At 35.9% G+C, this 17,469-nt stretch overlaps 1 protein-coding gene across 2 annotated transcripts; it reads right to left on the bottom strand.

Annotated features, from left to right (window-relative positions):
• Window positions 1-7,405: 7,405 nt before the first annotated feature.
• On the bottom strand, window positions 7,406-8,769 carry LOC103709805 (F-box/LRR-repeat protein At3g48880-like). 2 transcript variants are annotated; one of them, XM_039114461.1, is made up of 2 exons: window positions 8,131-8,769; window positions 7,406-8,053 (listed from the first exon to the last, which is right to left on the bottom strand). In XM_039114461.1, exons 1-2 carry the CDS (start codon window positions 8,475-8,477, stop codon window positions 7,573-7,575), a joined length of 828 nt encoding a protein of 275 aa, XP_038970389.1. In that variant the 5' UTR covers window positions 8,478-8,769; the 3' UTR covers window positions 7,406-7,572. The 2 variants fall into 2 exon arrangements, with proteins under 2 accessions (XP_038970389.1, XP_038970390.1); XM_039114462.1 differs by having other exon boundaries at window positions 7,406-8,050; window positions 8,131-8,757.
• Window positions 8,770-17,469: the final 8,700 nt, after the last annotated feature.

Genomic DNA, 17,469 nt, shown 5'->3' with positions numbered 1-17,469 from the left:
TTATTTTCATGAGAATGCTACTTTTTCATCTCTCATTTTTGTAAAACTCCAATCAAATAAGAGGTTTATTATTATTATTTTTTATTTGCCATACTTTTTCTTCTTTTTTTTCCGCAAACTAAACGAGTCCCTAGGTGATCATGTCCTTGTATTCTTGAGAAAGATAGGTGTACATTACCCATCAGAAATTAAGAATTTTGTGCGCAAAACGAAGACTACTTCTACCTCATAATTGTCTCGGAGCTTAAGTTGATTGTTGTGATATTAGGGTCGTGGCCGACGTGGGAAATTTTTGTGGACCTCAAATGTTTGGAACAAATGGGAGGGTCCACGGGTCAAAACCTCGTGATTTTGACTGGCCCAAGCCAAGGTTTCTTCACGATGTATGATGGTTTCACATGTTTCTATCAAGGTCATTGTGGACAATTCACTGTTCCATAGGTTATACTTAGTCCACAAAAAATTAGGGATAAATGTGGATCGAATAATATCCATTCAGATCTATTTTCGTAATCTATCCGAATATAGATAAAAATTTGAGTATTCGACTAGTATTTATATCTATATCCATATCCATAGATAATTGTCCGATATGTATTTGAATATCCAATTATATTTATAATCCTATTTAATTTTATATAGTACTTATAAACTTTTAAGAAAAATAAATGACCATATTAATATGCTATTAACTTGATTTATCATCCACTTAGTAATATTTTTGATTTTGTAGTCATAAAGTTAAATTATCCAATTTATGTTCGTTCTTGTATCCATACTTTTAGTATCCAATTTACATCGTATCCGTTTAAAATAAATATAATATAAATTTTTGCATCCGGCTAACATCCGAATCTATATCTATATTCATCAAATAAAATAAATATAAATATAGATATATTAGTATCCAATCTGTATCCAATCCGATTTCACCCCTACAAAGAATTGATGAAACTTAGCCTTGAGCTGTGATTCATGAGTTCACAGGAGAGACTTATTGCATCTATTTGGGTAGAAGTGTGAATAATCTTATTCCCGTCAGTTCTGTTTCAATTTATTTGAAATGAAAACATTAGATCTTATATCTTTCTTTGTCTTTTTTTCTTATTCCTTCCCAAGTTTGAACTTTTTCTGTACAAGTACATGCACCGCCTTTTATGAAAGGTTCATATGGAAGCTTCGAATTATTGATTTTTCCCCCCTAATTGACGAAGTCTTTGCTCGTGTTTCTTGTTTCCTTTTTTTAAGAATACATGAAAAATTGCACTAGATATTTCCCTAAATCACACTAGATGTTTTCTTTAAAGCCTTCAAATCTTACGCTAGTTTTGTTCCAAAATTATCATATATTTACTTTAAAGTTGACTTTTCTGCACGTTGTCACGGAGCTTTGCAACCTATTCACTATGACAAAATAAAAACGCTTTTCAAACTAATTTTAGACCTTGTCTTTCTTTGATATGTTATGCCAAAATCTGGAACATGATACAGCCTTGTTACCATAGGGTATAGCCTACAATAACATAAAGCCAACTATAGTAAACTAGTATGAAAATTCATCTCATATGAAATATAATAAAAAGTGGTCCACAATTTCCCATTAATTAAGTAAAAATAAGTTGCTTGTACATATTTTCTAAACCTAAAAGTCAAATGTTCAAAATCCCAAAATTTCAAAAATCTATAAATCATCAGCTAAGTCCATAATCAACCAACAAATTAAAATTATGCTACAAAAGTCTCTTAGCATGAAGTTCATCCCTAGATCACTCCCCATTTTGAAAAGGATAGAAATAAGAGTGAGTTATCCAACTCAATTAATAAATCTTACATCACTTTACCAGATCAAGTATAAGTTTTTATATGAATCAATATATCATTTAGAGAAAATAATTTTCATTGCAAAATAAATATTTCATAGTAGTATATATCAAGCTAGGTCGTAAAACCAATCATGCCATAGTGCATGCATAAACTTTGTAGATTTCATAAAGCTAGTTCTAGGTATCTAACATAAATAAAGTCATAAATCATTTACCATTTAGCCATGTCCTAGTTCAAATTATTTCTCTCAAAATAAATGCTTAGGTCACTATTAATACCCGTGACTAGATAGTAGTCCGCAAAATATCAATCACTATTACCCACTAGGAGGGTTGTACACTATTTGTTATTAACCACTAGTAGGATTGTACACTAACTAATATTACTAGGTGGTAGGATCGTATACCAACTACTATTATCCATTGGCAGAGTTGTAGGGAACTAGTTCCAAATATCAATCTACCCCACTTCTAGGGGTTGTATATAGCTATCTGAGAACCTTCGATTATATTTTCTTAAAATATTTTTTCTTAAATCATACAGGAATAAATAAGTTGAAAGATATTAAATGACTTTATAGAGTTCATAGTCCATAAATAAGTCATAATAAGTTGTTAAACAAAAACAATCATGCAATCATTCTTTTCATAACAAATTGCAAATTTTTGTAATGTAGAGTTCATGATTCATAAACAAGTCATTAACATTAAAACATTCATGGAATCATTCTTGTATAACAAATCATGATTTTCATGATACCATGCTTGATCCTTAAATTTGAAAAAAGCATGAGATCATCAATGTCGAACATTTGTTTCATCTTTTATAAAGTTTTAAGAATTGAAAACAATCAGTAGTACACAAACTAGTAAGAAGTAGTAGGATTATTTACATCTTTCACCGTGTAACATCAAAACTCAATTAAACGAATTGACCAAACCTATTCAAAACCATTTAATACCTAAGTAATTGTTGTTCAACAACTTTAATGGTGGTAAAATATCAAGAGAGAGAACAAGAGCACGGTTGGTCGAGCTACGGTGTCTAATCACCCTAGATAGGTCAGATTTGAGTAATTCAGCTGGTGGATCAACAAATAAGAACTTGATTGGGGAAAAGATTGTATGATAGGGATCGTCAATAATGGGTTTCAAGGATACTTGTTAACAATTGGGGTGAAGTAAGGATAGGGCCAACTAGATAGCTGCATCTAACAGCTTGGGTCAGTATGATGTGGGTAATCCAATTGTTCAAACTATAAAACAAAAAGCGTACTTGGGTACATGTAACAAAATAGGGATTAATGATAGTACAGTCTAGCTATGCCTAGCATGGACAGGTGGTGAGGGGTCGACATGTTGCCTAGTACCTAGGACGGGTCAGGAATTCTTTACTAAGTCAATTAGGGTCCATAGTCCAGCAAATGTTGTGCCAGCGGTGGTGGTGACTGTGATCAGTGCAAAAGAGGCACATAATCGACCTAAGAAACATGGCTGAATAGGAGATCCTTAGATTCGGCTAAAAGTCAAAGGAAGAAGAAGAGGGTTAGGGATTGTATGGTGGCGGTGATAGAAGGCCGCAGCCCACAATATCGTTTGGTAGCTACCAATAGCCAGTGACAATGGCGGTCCGTGAGAAAAATAGAGAAAATAGCCAAAAATAGGGTAGAAACAAGAGAGCAGTTCCTGCCTTGATTTCTAGTGATTTCTCACTGGAATTCGGCCATAATCACTCAACAAAAAAGGGGAAGGTTAGGGGAAGGGAATATAGAGGGTTTGGGGGCCTCATACCTTATCTTCGATGAGAGTTTTGACTGTGATTCTAGTGGGCACAGTAAACCTAGGCAATGGCTCTCAAAAGGAAGGAGAGAGAGAGAGAGAGAGAGAAAAGGGATGGTAATCGACGACCGTCGATGGTGAGGCTCGAAGGAGGGGTAGAGTACTCTTAAACGAAAGGTGGAAGCTAGGATTATTCTAGCCTCCAACAGCCTCTAAAAGTCGAGAGTCGTTGAGGAAGAAGACCCCCATCGGCAGTCTTCCACCTGCTAGGTATGCATGAGGTATGTGCGAGGCATGTGCCCAGCTGATTTTTTTCTCGCTATATTGTGGCTTGGGCCATCTCAGCACTTGGCTGATCAAGTAGACCCAACCATCACATGATCCTTCTTAACTTCTGCTGACTTTTTACTAGGTAAGTCTATTTCATTATTCTCTTATATCAAAGATATTCAAATTACATTTAGTTATATGTCTTACCATCTATCAACATCCTTTCTAGCCTACTTCTGTAGTGAATTTGGCTATCCTAAATTTACCCCTTAACTACCTAGGCATTTATATATGGTGATTGTGAATCTTTCCGACGTTTGTATTTTCTTTAAAATTATTTATATATATATAACCTATGTGACTTAGATGACCAGAGCATATCCCACATAAAATTCTCCCTAAAATTAATATTACAATAAGCATAAGCATGAGGATAGTGGACCGGAGGGATCTTGGCCAAGTAAATCAGCCTGATCTAGACTGTGAACCCCTGCCACATGTATCAAATGGGTGCCCAATCTCAGCATCTCATTATTGTTTTGCATTGCCGTTCTGCCTGCCAGACTCTGTCAAGTTGATTCAGGTCTGTTCAAGCTAAAACAAGAAGTTTGAGTCCTTTCCTTTATTTTGAATTGCATTCTTAGGGCCAAGCCACCACAAAAGTAGGTCTGTGGAAAAGAAGCCAATTCATGGCTCATACGCAGGTGGAGGGGGTTCTTGGAATGGTGAACTAATGGCAGATGTGGGCATCTACTAAGGAGTTTCTGCGACATCTGGAGGCCTCGGCTCGGGGGTCTGGACCGGAGGAGAGAAAAACTCGTGATGCCTATCTGGCTTACCATTGTTGGCTAGATAAGAATGCATGAGTCTTCGAGGGTGTCAGCCCTCACCCGAGGGTGGTGGCAGGCCTAGCACTACTGCATGCGACAGAGATCACCGACATTACTGAGGTTTCACCTATTGGGTTGATCAGGGACATCTAGGGCCCCCATTTTGCTCTTGTAGCATCTAGACCTATATTAGTCTCCTGGGTGCCCCACCCCCGGTTTTCTAAATATGAACTTCGACGGCAGCGTAGCTGAGGACGGGAGCCGCGGAGGCGCGAGATTTATTATCAAAGACCATGATGCCAGACTGGTGGCGGCCGGGGGCGGCGAATTTTCGACTCGTCAGTAGTATGCGTTGAGCTTCGAGCCGCCTAGGAGGGTGTCTCCTATACGAGACGGATACTGGGCGTGGACTGGCTTCTTCTCGAGGGGGACTTGATCACGGTGATTGACTGGATACAGGGCCGGGGTTGCTTAGTCGAGGACCGGCCACTGCTCTACAATATTCATAGAGCACTGAAGAAGTGTGGCTCCTACCAGATCATGCATGCTTATCGGGAGGCGAACGACGCTGCAGACTGGGTTACGTCCTATACGGCTCATCACTCCGTAGGCTTCATCTGGACAGAGCACGTGGTTGTGCCACTGCCTTTACGTTATATTTTATTTTCTAATTTTGTTGGCCGTATTTACCTTAGTCGTTTCTGGGCCGCCGTTATATAGGAAAAAAAAGAAGAAGAAGAAGAAACGTGAAGAAAAGAATGGTGAACTAATGACGGTTAGCCCAAAGTTTACAAGTGCAACCTGTTCCAAATGTAAGGTGGGTAACCTATTGCTTTTATTTAATGATCAGCATGACTTGATGGGGCCTTAGTTTTGTCCAACCATGACGTGTGTGTGGTGCAATCATGACTTGGGGGGCTCGCCTGAGCCGGCTCGCCAAACAATGACACAAGAATGTTGAAAGGTTGGAGAGCGACCATGTTAACAGTCCATTCTAGCTCTGCTACGAGAGGCCAATTAATGTTTCCAAATTTTATCTGTAAACTTGAAAATTATACATCCTTTTCCTTGGATTACGATCTTCTTCGATATGTTTGACTTTGGATTAACTTGATTGGTAAGAGAACAAAACCAAATTAATTACGCCAAGTAAAAGAATAACAAAATGTATTGATTGCGGCAGGTTTTAAAAAGAAAAATTCTGAAAAGAGATCATGAACATTAGATTGTTACAGAGACCTTTTGTTCTTAGAAGGAAACAGAGTCGGATAGGCTTTGAACTTCTACAGAGGCTACATCAAGGGAAAAATCAACAAAATTGACCATTTTATGCATACTAGTGGGATTTCTGTGAAGTCCGCAGAGTCTCTAGATATGTTAGTAAAGACAAATGGCCAAAGCCAAGACCTATGGCAGCTCAAAGAAGCTTCTTTTGGAGCAAAGGAAATAGTGTTGGTTGTAACCAAATGCATAAAACATAAGCAAGAATTGAGCCACCCAATGTAATCTTATGTTTATATAGATCTATAGAAAACAAAGCACCTAGATGGGGTAAAGTAAACAAAATAATCTAATCAACAACTTAAAATCAATGGCATAAGCAAACTTGTAAAGAGCTTAGTATATGGTCAATATTGGAAAAGGCAAGAAAGCGAAGAAATATGACGTGTGGTTGAAAGAGAAGTTGCCCAAAATGAAAGCGCAAAATCTCAATTTTTAAATGGTTATATGTATACGGAGAGTCATGCATCCAAATGGAACAAGCTATTATTTTGTTATACCTGGAAAGTGTAATAAGCTTAATATTTCTAGAGAAATTTAGGAACCTCTACAATAAGTTGTTTATATTATATAATATTGTGCGGTACTTGATGGCCACCATTAAGAGATAGATGGTCATGTATGACATATAAGATCATCTTGTTTGTACCCGATGGTAATCATCAAGTGCTGCACAGTATTCTGCGATGCGATGCGATTCGCGCAATGCAATAGATTCATACTCTTATAGAGAACCTTTGCCCTTATAGAGAACCTTTGCGAAGAAATGGGTTAATAAACTTTAGTAATAAATACAAAAATAGAGCCAGAAGCAACTGCTAAAGCAATTGCATGCATGTTGATGGTTCTTTTTTTCTTTCTCAAAACAGAAGTTATATTTATCCACATATTCTTGAATTGCTCGGAATCCCCATTTCTTCTTGTCTCCTCCCCTCTTTGCACCTCTTAGTACCTATTTTAATAATACATCAAGTATGGATACATGCCCCCATCAACTAAACTGCAAGGCACACTTGCTTTTATGTTTCCTGCCTAACCATCAATTTAATTAGCAGCCTCATTTTTCTCGAGCAATAAAATAAGGCCTATAGATCACATCAGATTCTTTTCTTTGACTCGACGCAAAGATCCATCCACAATGAAACCGTCAAGGACATCCCAAGGCACCCACTGTGGAATTTCTCATAGGTCATTAATTAGGCCAAGCAAGAATTAGCCGCAAACAAGCGCATGGAGTTCTCGTCCTCTTAGTTTATAGTAATCTATTTCTCCATAGTGGAGTGAGCTGTGGCCTTGCATTGTAGGAGCGGGCCAGTGTTGTCAACCATTACGGTAGTAAAAGCTCTAAAGGAAAGGGACAAGTGAGCTGCTTCAAAGAGAAACACCACACTTGAAAACAAAAAGGGGAAGAATCACACTCGATCCATCTCAACGCATGACTTCCCATTCCTGCTCATTTTGTTGGATGATAACAACGCTTTGCACTAAAGAAGAAGAGCCTGGAAGAAACTCTCCTGAACTAGTACTCTAATTCATCAGCAAGTAATTGGACCACAAAAAAATACCAACCTTTGAAGCTACAACCACCATCATATGACATGTACATAGAGTGGATCACACTCATCAGTATCATAACCAGAATCATCAAATAGCTTAGAGCCCTCACTCTCAAAAATTTTGATTCCCGAAGTCTTTCTCATGACCTCCTCATCAGCCTCAAAACCAATACAATCCTTGACACTCAATTTCTCCAGTTCTTTACATCCATCCATAATCATCAACAGCTGCTCCTTGGGCAAGTAAGACTTGTCAAAACACAAGTGCTTCAACTTTGGAAGGAGCCTGACAATAGCTAATACATCATCCTTCTTGATGGACCCAAACATCCTCAAGCCAGCAAAGTTCTTGCAGTTACGGCTGATTTCGGTGACCATCTCCGAGAAAGAAGCTGGCTTCGATTGCATCTCGAGCAATTCGAGCTCCTTCCATTTCGCTACGAGCTCAGGAATGTGCACCTCATCTTCCATCAACAAGTTCGGCAAGACAACCTTCTTCAGCCCTGGCCATCTGCTAACAATCAGTTCATATATAACACCTTCAGTACTCTAATCCTGGTAACGGGCAGCAGGAAAGAAGACTGTACTTACTCGGATGAAGCATGGAACAAGTCATGCATGGATGCACCGAAGACCGGAGGGAAGCGGAGCTCGATGGCCGATCCACGACTTCGCATGGCCACCAGTTTCATGAAGCCGCTGAAGGAAAAATGGTGCAGAGAGTACTGCGTCATGAATCTCTTCGTGAATTTGCTCCATGGCATGAAATCCAACGGCTCCAAGTCGAGCACTCTCCAGCAGAGGGGATCGAGGGAGGCTCGATACCAGGACTTGCACAAGAAGGGCACGCCGAGGGTGAGGTCCTCGAGGCCGAGCCTTTGGAAGATGTTAACAAGGCAATCCATGTCCATCTCCTCCCATCTCCTCCTCTCCTCCATGGCTGGCTACCTCTCGGAACCCCTCCTTGTGGACTTTGGTCATGAGCATGACGGGCTTCTTATGCGAACCGGGGAGGATGGGTGGGGTTTAGCTCCACCACCAAAGAAAAGCGGCTGGCTTTAGAGGTACAGGTGGATTTCTGAGATTGGTGCTGCTCGAATCTTGGAGTGGTTGCACATCGGAGGTGGGCTATGGGGGCGGTAGGTGCGAATTTGACGGCATTGCGAAGCGTGACGCCGGCGGGAGCTCGTGCGGTCGCGTGGTGCGTATTCCGGAAGAATTGAGGGTGGTAATAAAGGTAGGAGAAGATAAAAGGAACATAATTGTCTAGTGGCCCAAGATCCTTGTAGGTTGGGATTGTATCTTTCGGGTGAAAGAACGATTGATGTTCTTTTATGACGTCGACCGTCGGATAGCAAGTGGCACAGATCTCGAAGCCAATGTTACGCAATCCAACGGTTGAGATGGAACAAAAAGGTGAATCATTGTTTAGCGCGAAGGATACAACCTGAACCCCATTATTGTTTGTACATATCTTTATGATGAAAAGTCCACGTCAGAGTGTACGACACGTTGGGACGCCACATCCGCCTCGGCCACTCAGCTGGAGGTTATACCAAACCAACCCCCTCATCCGGTAATCCCGTATTTGTTGCTTTATTATTATTAGAATTTTTTTATATATATATCCTTGTAAATATTAAAATTTATATTAATATTATTTCAGAAATGTTATTTGCATGTATATCATTATAAAATACTTGTTTTGCGTGTATATCCTCCATTTTTCTTTTTTCTTGTATATATGCCCATCTAACGCTGTTAAAATATTTGCAGTTTAAAATTAAAAATGACTGACATACTCTTAATAGGTAGATATGCAAAAAAAAAATATTTGATAAGAGTATATATGCAAATAATACTTTGTGAGTGTATTAATGCAATTTCACATATTTGTAATAGTTTACATGAAAAAAAATCTAATTTTATTTTTTTTATTGCAGCTCGTTTTAGTTTCCAATGAGATCGTTAACCTGTTACCCATTTTAGATTTAGAAATAAAAAAATGCTTTCATAATTTTAATTAAATTATAATTTAAATAAATATAATGTTGGCTAATTACGTTAGCTAAATCGTTATATCAAAAGTATTCATATAAAAATAGTATTTTGTGAGGGCAGGTAAGTAAATATCAATTTGGAGGGCATTCGTGCAAATTTTAATATTTAGAAGGGTATTTATGCAAAAATCTAAGAATTTTTTTTTGCATGTATATCTTTCTAAATATATGAACTTGCATAAATACCCTACAAAATTGATATTTTCATGTATATCCTTATAAATGTTTCTTTTTGCATGTTTATCCATTAATAGTATTTTTGTCATTTTAATTTTAAACCGATAACTTTTTAATGGTGTTAGATTGCATGGGTATATATACAAAACAAGTATTTGACGAGGGTATACATGCAAATATCAATTCTGAAAGGACGCAAATTCTAATAAAAATTTATTATTATTATCATTATTTTTCATGCCGGAAAGCATCTAGAATGAGGCATATGCAATATAGATATATTTTAGTTTTAATAAAAATATAAAAAATAATTTAAATGATTAGTAGTGTTATTGCTTGAACCTTGGAGCTGATGCTAAAAAATTAAATATTCAAGTTAGTTAAGGAAGGAAATTGGGAAAGGATGGGATGGAAGATAAAAATAGTTAGACAGCCCATTCACTCTTATAATAAATATTTATTTCGACTATTTTGGTATTTAGTGGCATAAACAGAAATTGAAATTAAAGAGCTCCCTTATATACATAGTTACCGTCTTTTGTTTGTACTAGGAATATATTGCACTAGTTATTCTGACTAAATTAAGGCTTCCTTGGAACTTATTTTGTGTGTGTGTGTGTGCGTGTGTGTGTGTGTGTGTTACTAGGATTTATTTAGGACTTCAAATACCTAGTCCGACCGAGTTAGATTTGATCTAATCCATTTTTGTAGATCTGTAGATCATGTCAGGATTTAAAATTGGACAAAATTTGGAAATCAGCTCATGTCTAGATTTTATATTTTCTGACCTGACTTGACCTATATAATATCCAGATCTAATTTATGTAAATAAAAAAGAGATCTGACTCCAATCCTAAAACCCAAATAATATAGAGCCCCTTTTCCTTCTTCTAAATATCTTTTCAACTCATTGAATATATCTTATTTAAACTAATTCCTCATCATTCATATCAATAACCCCATCTCCTCACACCTAGTTTTACTTAGTCACATAACAAGTATATCAATATTTATTTTTTAAAAATTTATAGTATGTAAACTTCTACTTAAGAATGATCATATTCTTGGATCAAATTTAAAAAATAAAAATTCATGTTTAAGTTAGTTTTCTAGTTTTAGTTGAAATTTTTAATAGTTTTATATTTAATTTTAAGTATTATTTTTCAACTATAAATGATGGTTAAATATTTGACATGAACTGTAGATTCGACTTGATCTGATTTTGACCGGAATCTGAGTATCAGACTTCAATCAGATCCAACTCGAATGATCCGTGGAATCTAAAATCATTTTCATTTACTTGACCAGACCTAGTACAATCAACAAATGGGTTAGGTCCAAGTCAAAATCAAGGCCCAAATTGAAACCAGGTCGAATTGGGATCAACCATGCTCGAGTGTGACCTAATCCATTTGTAGTTGTAGATTTACTCAATTTCATGCTTGAATTCCTAAATTCTCTCCTATAAGATATAGAAGTTTGATTTGGCACATTTAATACCTAAATATTATATTTTAAAGATGAACAATGATCCAAATGACAAAGCACAAGCTCAAGTATCACGATCGCCGAACTATGTTAGTTCCAAATTAGACTGAAGTTAGCGACAAGGGGACCACAAAACTAGGTGATGAATCCTTTTTACACAAAGTTTTCAGGGATAAGATATTGCTAGAACAATGGAGATTTTTCTCCCCTTTTTTTTTCTTTTTTTCCCCCCAAAACACTGCTTTTGAAGGTTAAGCTAACAAACTGAATAGTTGCCCATTCATTGCATTTGGTGGAGGTTCCATTCTAACTTTGGCAGATATTGAGTGGTACTAATATTCCCATCATTAATTTGCTAGGTTCTAGCGTCATTGTTGAGTCTCATTTTTAGTTATCTAAAAGATGATTTCAAGACCAAAGGAGGAAAATCTGTACATTTTTCCCCCCATTGAAGCTAGGATATGGTCTTTTTGATGGTAGGTGAGAGGGAGATGAATCGAAATTAATCTTAGTTTATTATGGCTGCTGATACAAATAGATAGCGAAGTTTTGGAAAAACTATAAATTTTGATATCTCAACTGGTATTTTAGAATCAAGATATCAAAATATTGGCAGATTTGACAAATTCAAGATTAGCAACTATACTAGAATATTAAATTTAAAATTTATTAATAAAAGTTATTAAAGAAAATAAATATGTGATTGAAAATTCTCTATCTATATGTTTAATATTGTCTCTGCAAAATATTTTAGTATTTGTTAGCTTACATAATTGTTTGATATATTGTTGGCCAACATCTACTATTGTACAAACAAGATGTCAGCTAAATCTTCTCCAAGATGGAAGTATTGAGACTACAAAAAATTTCAATGTTCTCCTAGAATGTATCTCATTGTGTCCAAGTTCCAAGTTCCAAATTTCACATTGACCACATACATACATGAATACATACAAACATACATACATACATTCCAAATTCCACATTGACCACTAACTGTCCTCATACATACATACATACATACATACATACATACATATATATACATACATACATATATATACATACATACACACATATATACATATATACATACATACACACATATCCCCATGACTTTGTCCAGCCTCGTGCCTTCCGCCACTTCAGAAAGCGCAAGACCAAGGCACTCCTGTGGACCGGTTTTAGGATGACGTTAGTCTACTTGAAACTGGGGGGAAACTTGTATGGAAGTTGGTGGTTGTGGGCTTTCTCCATTTCTTCATGATTTTTTGGAGGGCTATCTTCATAAGTTGTCGACGAGCTAAGACAAGGTTGGAATGATGCTATCTTCTTGAAATTAGTCCACAAATCAAAGTAGCAGGTGAGGGTCTTTTTCTTTCAGTCTAATACTACTTGAGACCGAAGGGAAGTTACTGTTGGAGAGAAAGGACCCCCAAAAGCTAAGTTGTTGAGTGGTAGAATTAACACAGTTAGCATGATTTGACACCAGTATGTGGGTTAAACTGAACGTCTACTTCAAAAATGAGCCGAGATTAGTGATTTTAAAGCGCATTGATAGTGTTTAACTGGTTTCATTTCAGCATAGCATTGGTTTAGTCTAAATATTACTGAAAGATATTATTTAAATTTTTTTGCCTTATATAAAAACCTAATATCTATACAGTGCATAGCCAAGTTCTCACATACTCTCGTTTAAATCCGCTACAAATTCATTCTCAAGTATCATAAATTTAATCACAAACATCATCATCAGCCTGTGATTAGCGTAATTGGCCCCTGCTGCAGTGTCTCCTAATCTACATGGACTATCGACCGGATTTGCTATGATATTGCTTATAATAACCTAGAATATCCTCCGAAAAACTAGTGACAAGATATTATTTGGATTTCTGGTCCTATATAAATATTCAAAATCTACTCAATTCATAGTCGATGTGGAACCAAACACACGCCCGAACAGGTTCTCATAATGCCAGTGCCAACCACCCAACTAGTCCAAGAATATTGTATCAGGTTCACCATACTCAAGCATGCAATTAAGTAAATAAAAAAAGAGAGGAGAGACCACAAAGAAACCCAAATAATCAAAACTTGGGAGTCCTTTTGTTTATAATGAATAGGCTGTGTTAGAGGACTTCTGCTTTCCCTTCCTGCTTGTTTATGGGTTTTCCGCTTTTTTTAAGTTTTCCTTTGTCTGCTTCCAAACGGCTGTTAGAACTTCTCTTCTTAGTCCTTCTGCTGTTCCCCACTTCTTTTGTACATCTTGTAACTTTTTCTTTCGAATAAATTTGGTGGTTTGCACCTTCCTTCGATAAAAAAAAAAAAAAAGTGCATAGAGGCATTTGTCTATATCTTCAGGGCAAAAGATATCTTTAGATAGCTTACATTAGGAGTCAATCATTACAACTTTAACCAATCCACTCCTCTTAATTAAGGCTTTTTTTTTTCATAGTTTTCTCCTTTCTAGCTAAAGTATGGGATTCGTACATCTTCTTCCTTAAATTTATATAAGAATGTATCATTTGATCCTTGCAGAAGATTTCTATTACATATTTGTCTTTTTTAAGTTATAGACGTATTGGAGTTGGTATTATACCTTAGAAAATATCTGCTCACCTACAATATTTTATGGGTACAGGTTGGAACTTGGAGAGGCTGAAGCAAGTCCTCATAATTGCAGTTCTGGTGGCTTTTGACGTTTACTCAATCCACTGCAAAATAAAAAATTAAGAAGGAAAAAAGGGACCAAGTCCAAAAGAACTGCATATAATTATTGAAGTTTATACTTCCAAGTTCCGGTGAAGAATTTGACAGCTGCAATTTAGTGCAGCAGCATGGACCGCTCACATGGTGAAATCTTCAGCATTTCTAGAATGCAAAAAAGTTTTTTTTTGGTTCTTTAAGGCCAGGGTCACATCGGCACCCAAGAAAAAATTGAATTCCTTCATGACTCCTTAGTTTTTGGATACATCGGCACCTCACCCTCCAAGTATATATACTCCGCCCCTTAGCTTGTAAGTGTAGAGAGTTCTCCTAATGTAACTCTGAACCAATGACAAGATATCAGTCCAATTGCTGATACATGGCTATGATTTATGACCAACTAGACATCATCACTTGTTATGCTCATGAGAGAAGGCATGAATAATGAGGACTGATAGCAATGGGCATATGCTATGCACTAGGAAAGTAGAGCGGCTATTAGTCACCTAGGATCTTGGAGCACCTTTGGTGCCCTTAAATTTATGCTAGAAAAATATAATGCATTTTGTGATGATAGACAAATCTGAATTTGAGCCTCTTGCCCCACAGATGATTCTATTGATCTCCCTCAAATTAAAGAAACAATTACATCAGCTGTGGCTCCTCTTTTTCCAGTTAAACACATATTAGAAGAAAGAGATTGCATCAGCATATATGTCTAGCAATTGTTAGTTTATTTTTTTTTCTCTTGATAAAATTGTTTCATATATAGTGGATAAGAATTCATATGATGCAATCTTTGATCTCAAAAAAAAAAAAATAATAAAGGTATAATACAGTCTAAGCTTGCTTATATGTAACAAAGAGGGCTCTGATGTTTTTACTAGCTGCAGGATTGAGATTACTTACCTTAGAAGAACAAAACAGAGCAATGACAGAGCAATAGATATGGAACAAGCGGCAGTGGGAGCTAGCACAGAGAAAGAATAGGTGCTACAAATGTCCCTTGTGGCTGAAGTTTTTAGAGTCAAATCAATGGGGATAGCACTACATAGTTACTACTGAACTATGAGTCAGCCTCTAACTTGACTGAAGCAGTATAGGCTGCTCTCAAGACTCATCAATTAATAGGAGTCACCAACCATCAGTGCATGATGTTCTTCGACTAATCCTCACTCTCAATGCTGGAGATGTTATTGATTGTAAACTCATATTGAGATATTTACACATGGAGATAGAAAAAATAGCAGAAAATCGAGCAATTATTATAATATCTCTCTTACAACATGTTGGGGTTATTTAGCTACTATATTCATAGAGAAAATAACGGCAAATACACCAGAATAATTGGAAAAAGAGGAAAAAGATAAAAATGAAAAATGCAAAGGCCGTCTTATTCAAAACCCTAATCCTAATTATCTCTTCTCTCTCGCTTCTTCCAGAGAGAAATACACTTTCACATCTTCTTGACCTGAAATGAGAGAGAAGAGGAAAGGTTCTTGAAACCACAAGAATTTTTGGAATAAGATTTATCTCACAACCTCTTATGATTTGGAGAAGAGTTGCTGGTTTGAGAGCAAAATATGATTAAAGTTGCAAGCTACGTTGGGATTATCCCACTCCTGGACTTGGCCTAATCTAGCTAGAAAAAGACCCAGAGTGGGCACCCAAAAAATGATTGTATCAAGCTATAATATGGGCCTAACATAGCCTGAACTCAACTTGACCCATTGAGCTGCAAGTGGAATCCCGGATCCCTGTTCTTGGCATTCTTGATTAGAAGGAATAGAAGAATCGATCAATCCAATTGACACTTGAAGGACGATTTTTTTTTTTTTTTTTGGACAACTAGAATGGGAGATTAAATTCCGATGAGTGGAACCTCTTGAAACTGAGATTACAACAATTAATCATCTAATCTAGTGTCTAGCTGAACTTTTTGTGGATCAGAAGTTGCTATTGTAAAATTGCTTAGTCTAGCCGTCGAAATGATAAACAATGGCATTATTTGAATATATAACCATGTATACAGAAACATACATCATTTTTAAATGATATAAAATTTTAAATTAAAAAAATATTAATTTATCAGTGAGTATGTCACTCTTCTTTGTTATATGATGGCTCTTATAAGTTTATAGCAATTACTAAAGGAGGTTGCTAAAACTGATATAATGGCCATTATTCTAAACCATATGAATGAACTAGCTTATAATACATCCAAAATTATAAAAAAAGCAAAAAAAAAGAAAAAAAGAAATGTTTGTGTTGTTATCCAGGGTACCTGTTAAAAGGTAAAAGCACAATCTCATCATTCTATTCCTTTTTTTTTTTTTTGGCGGTGAACCAAGTCAAGCAATAATAGTTAGAGGGCATGTGTTGATTTGTAGTTTAAGTTTGCCTCAGAATTTTCATTTGAAAATTGTTAGTATTCCTTAAAAAAAATTAATTTGACCATCCATGTCTACAAATAACCTGCCCAATGTGGCTTCCCCTTGCAAAATGTCTTAAGTATTAACTTCAAAAATGATTTCATGCTCACAAGAATAGAAGAACAATGATTTGACACATTAGATTTGAACAAATAATATTGCCGAGTGGGAGGTTCCTTGTGGGCAAAATTTTTCAGTAAAGTATTTGAAGATTAGTGTTATGGAATTTCTCAGGTTGTTATATCATGACATTGTTCTATTATTTGTTTATTATATTCAAAACCAATGCTCATGTTCTTTTTTTTTTTCTTATTTAAATACCTACTTCTTTGTTAAATGAATCTACCCTGGCTTCTTGCTAAAGAAATAAACAGAATTGCAGCAACCAAAATTCAAGTAGTATTATCATAATTATCTAACATAAATTAAAAATTAACATAAATCTTGAGAAGGTGGCCATTCACCCTACTCAATACACATACAAATAATTCAGATGTCTCTTGTAATACTTAATAAAAATATTATTATCAATAATAATATAATAATATAATAGGACATTTCAAGGATCGGCATCAAGTTCTCTAACTCAAAAATAATTGATCATTAGGGGTTAAAAAGTTTGGGACCAAAAAAAAAGAAGAAAAAGTTAAAACCAACTCAAAACTCTTGGAAGAGCATGGTTTGAAAAAAGCCATACTAGTTTTACATGTTCAATTTTCTTGTGAAACTTTTATATCATTGTTTTAAATTTTCATTCTTTTCAATTTTTATATGATTCTCAAAATTTTTCCCACCTTATTACCTTGCACATGCCTGCATTGACTATAAATAATACCAACATGTAGACCTGATCAAGATTTTTAATCTTATAGATGACAGATACCTTAGTTTCTCCCTTCTAAGATTTGACACGATATTGTCAAATCCTAATCTAATTGAACATCTCGATTGGTACCCTCTATTTCTTTTTCCTTTTCTTTTCTCTAATTTTTTTTTCTTTGCTTTTTTTTTCTTCTTCTTCTTCTTTCTTTCTTTCTCTTTTTTTTTTTTTTTCTATTTTCTTCTCT

This window comes from Phoenix dactylifera, chromosome 16 (assembly GCF_009389715.1).
Source record: "Phoenix dactylifera cultivar Barhee BC4 chromosome 16, palm_55x_up_171113_PBpolish2nd_filt_p, whole genome shotgun sequence".
Lineage (NCBI taxonomy): Eukaryota > Viridiplantae > Streptophyta > Magnoliopsida > Arecales > Arecaceae > Phoenix > Phoenix dactylifera.
This window is presented reverse-complemented; position numbering and strand designations above follow the sequence as displayed.

What these genes read in the sequence shown, in the direction of transcription:
- LOC103709805 (XM_039114461.1), bottom strand. Translation starts at nt 8,477, where the DNA reads ATGGAGGAGAGGAGGAGATGGGAGGAGATGGACATGGATTGCCTTGTT. An exon ending in TTGTTCCATGCTTCATCCGA is followed by an intron (nt 8,054 to 8,130) that starts GTAAGTACAGTC and finishes ACTGATTGTTAG; the next exon opens with CAGATGGCCAGGGCTGAAGA.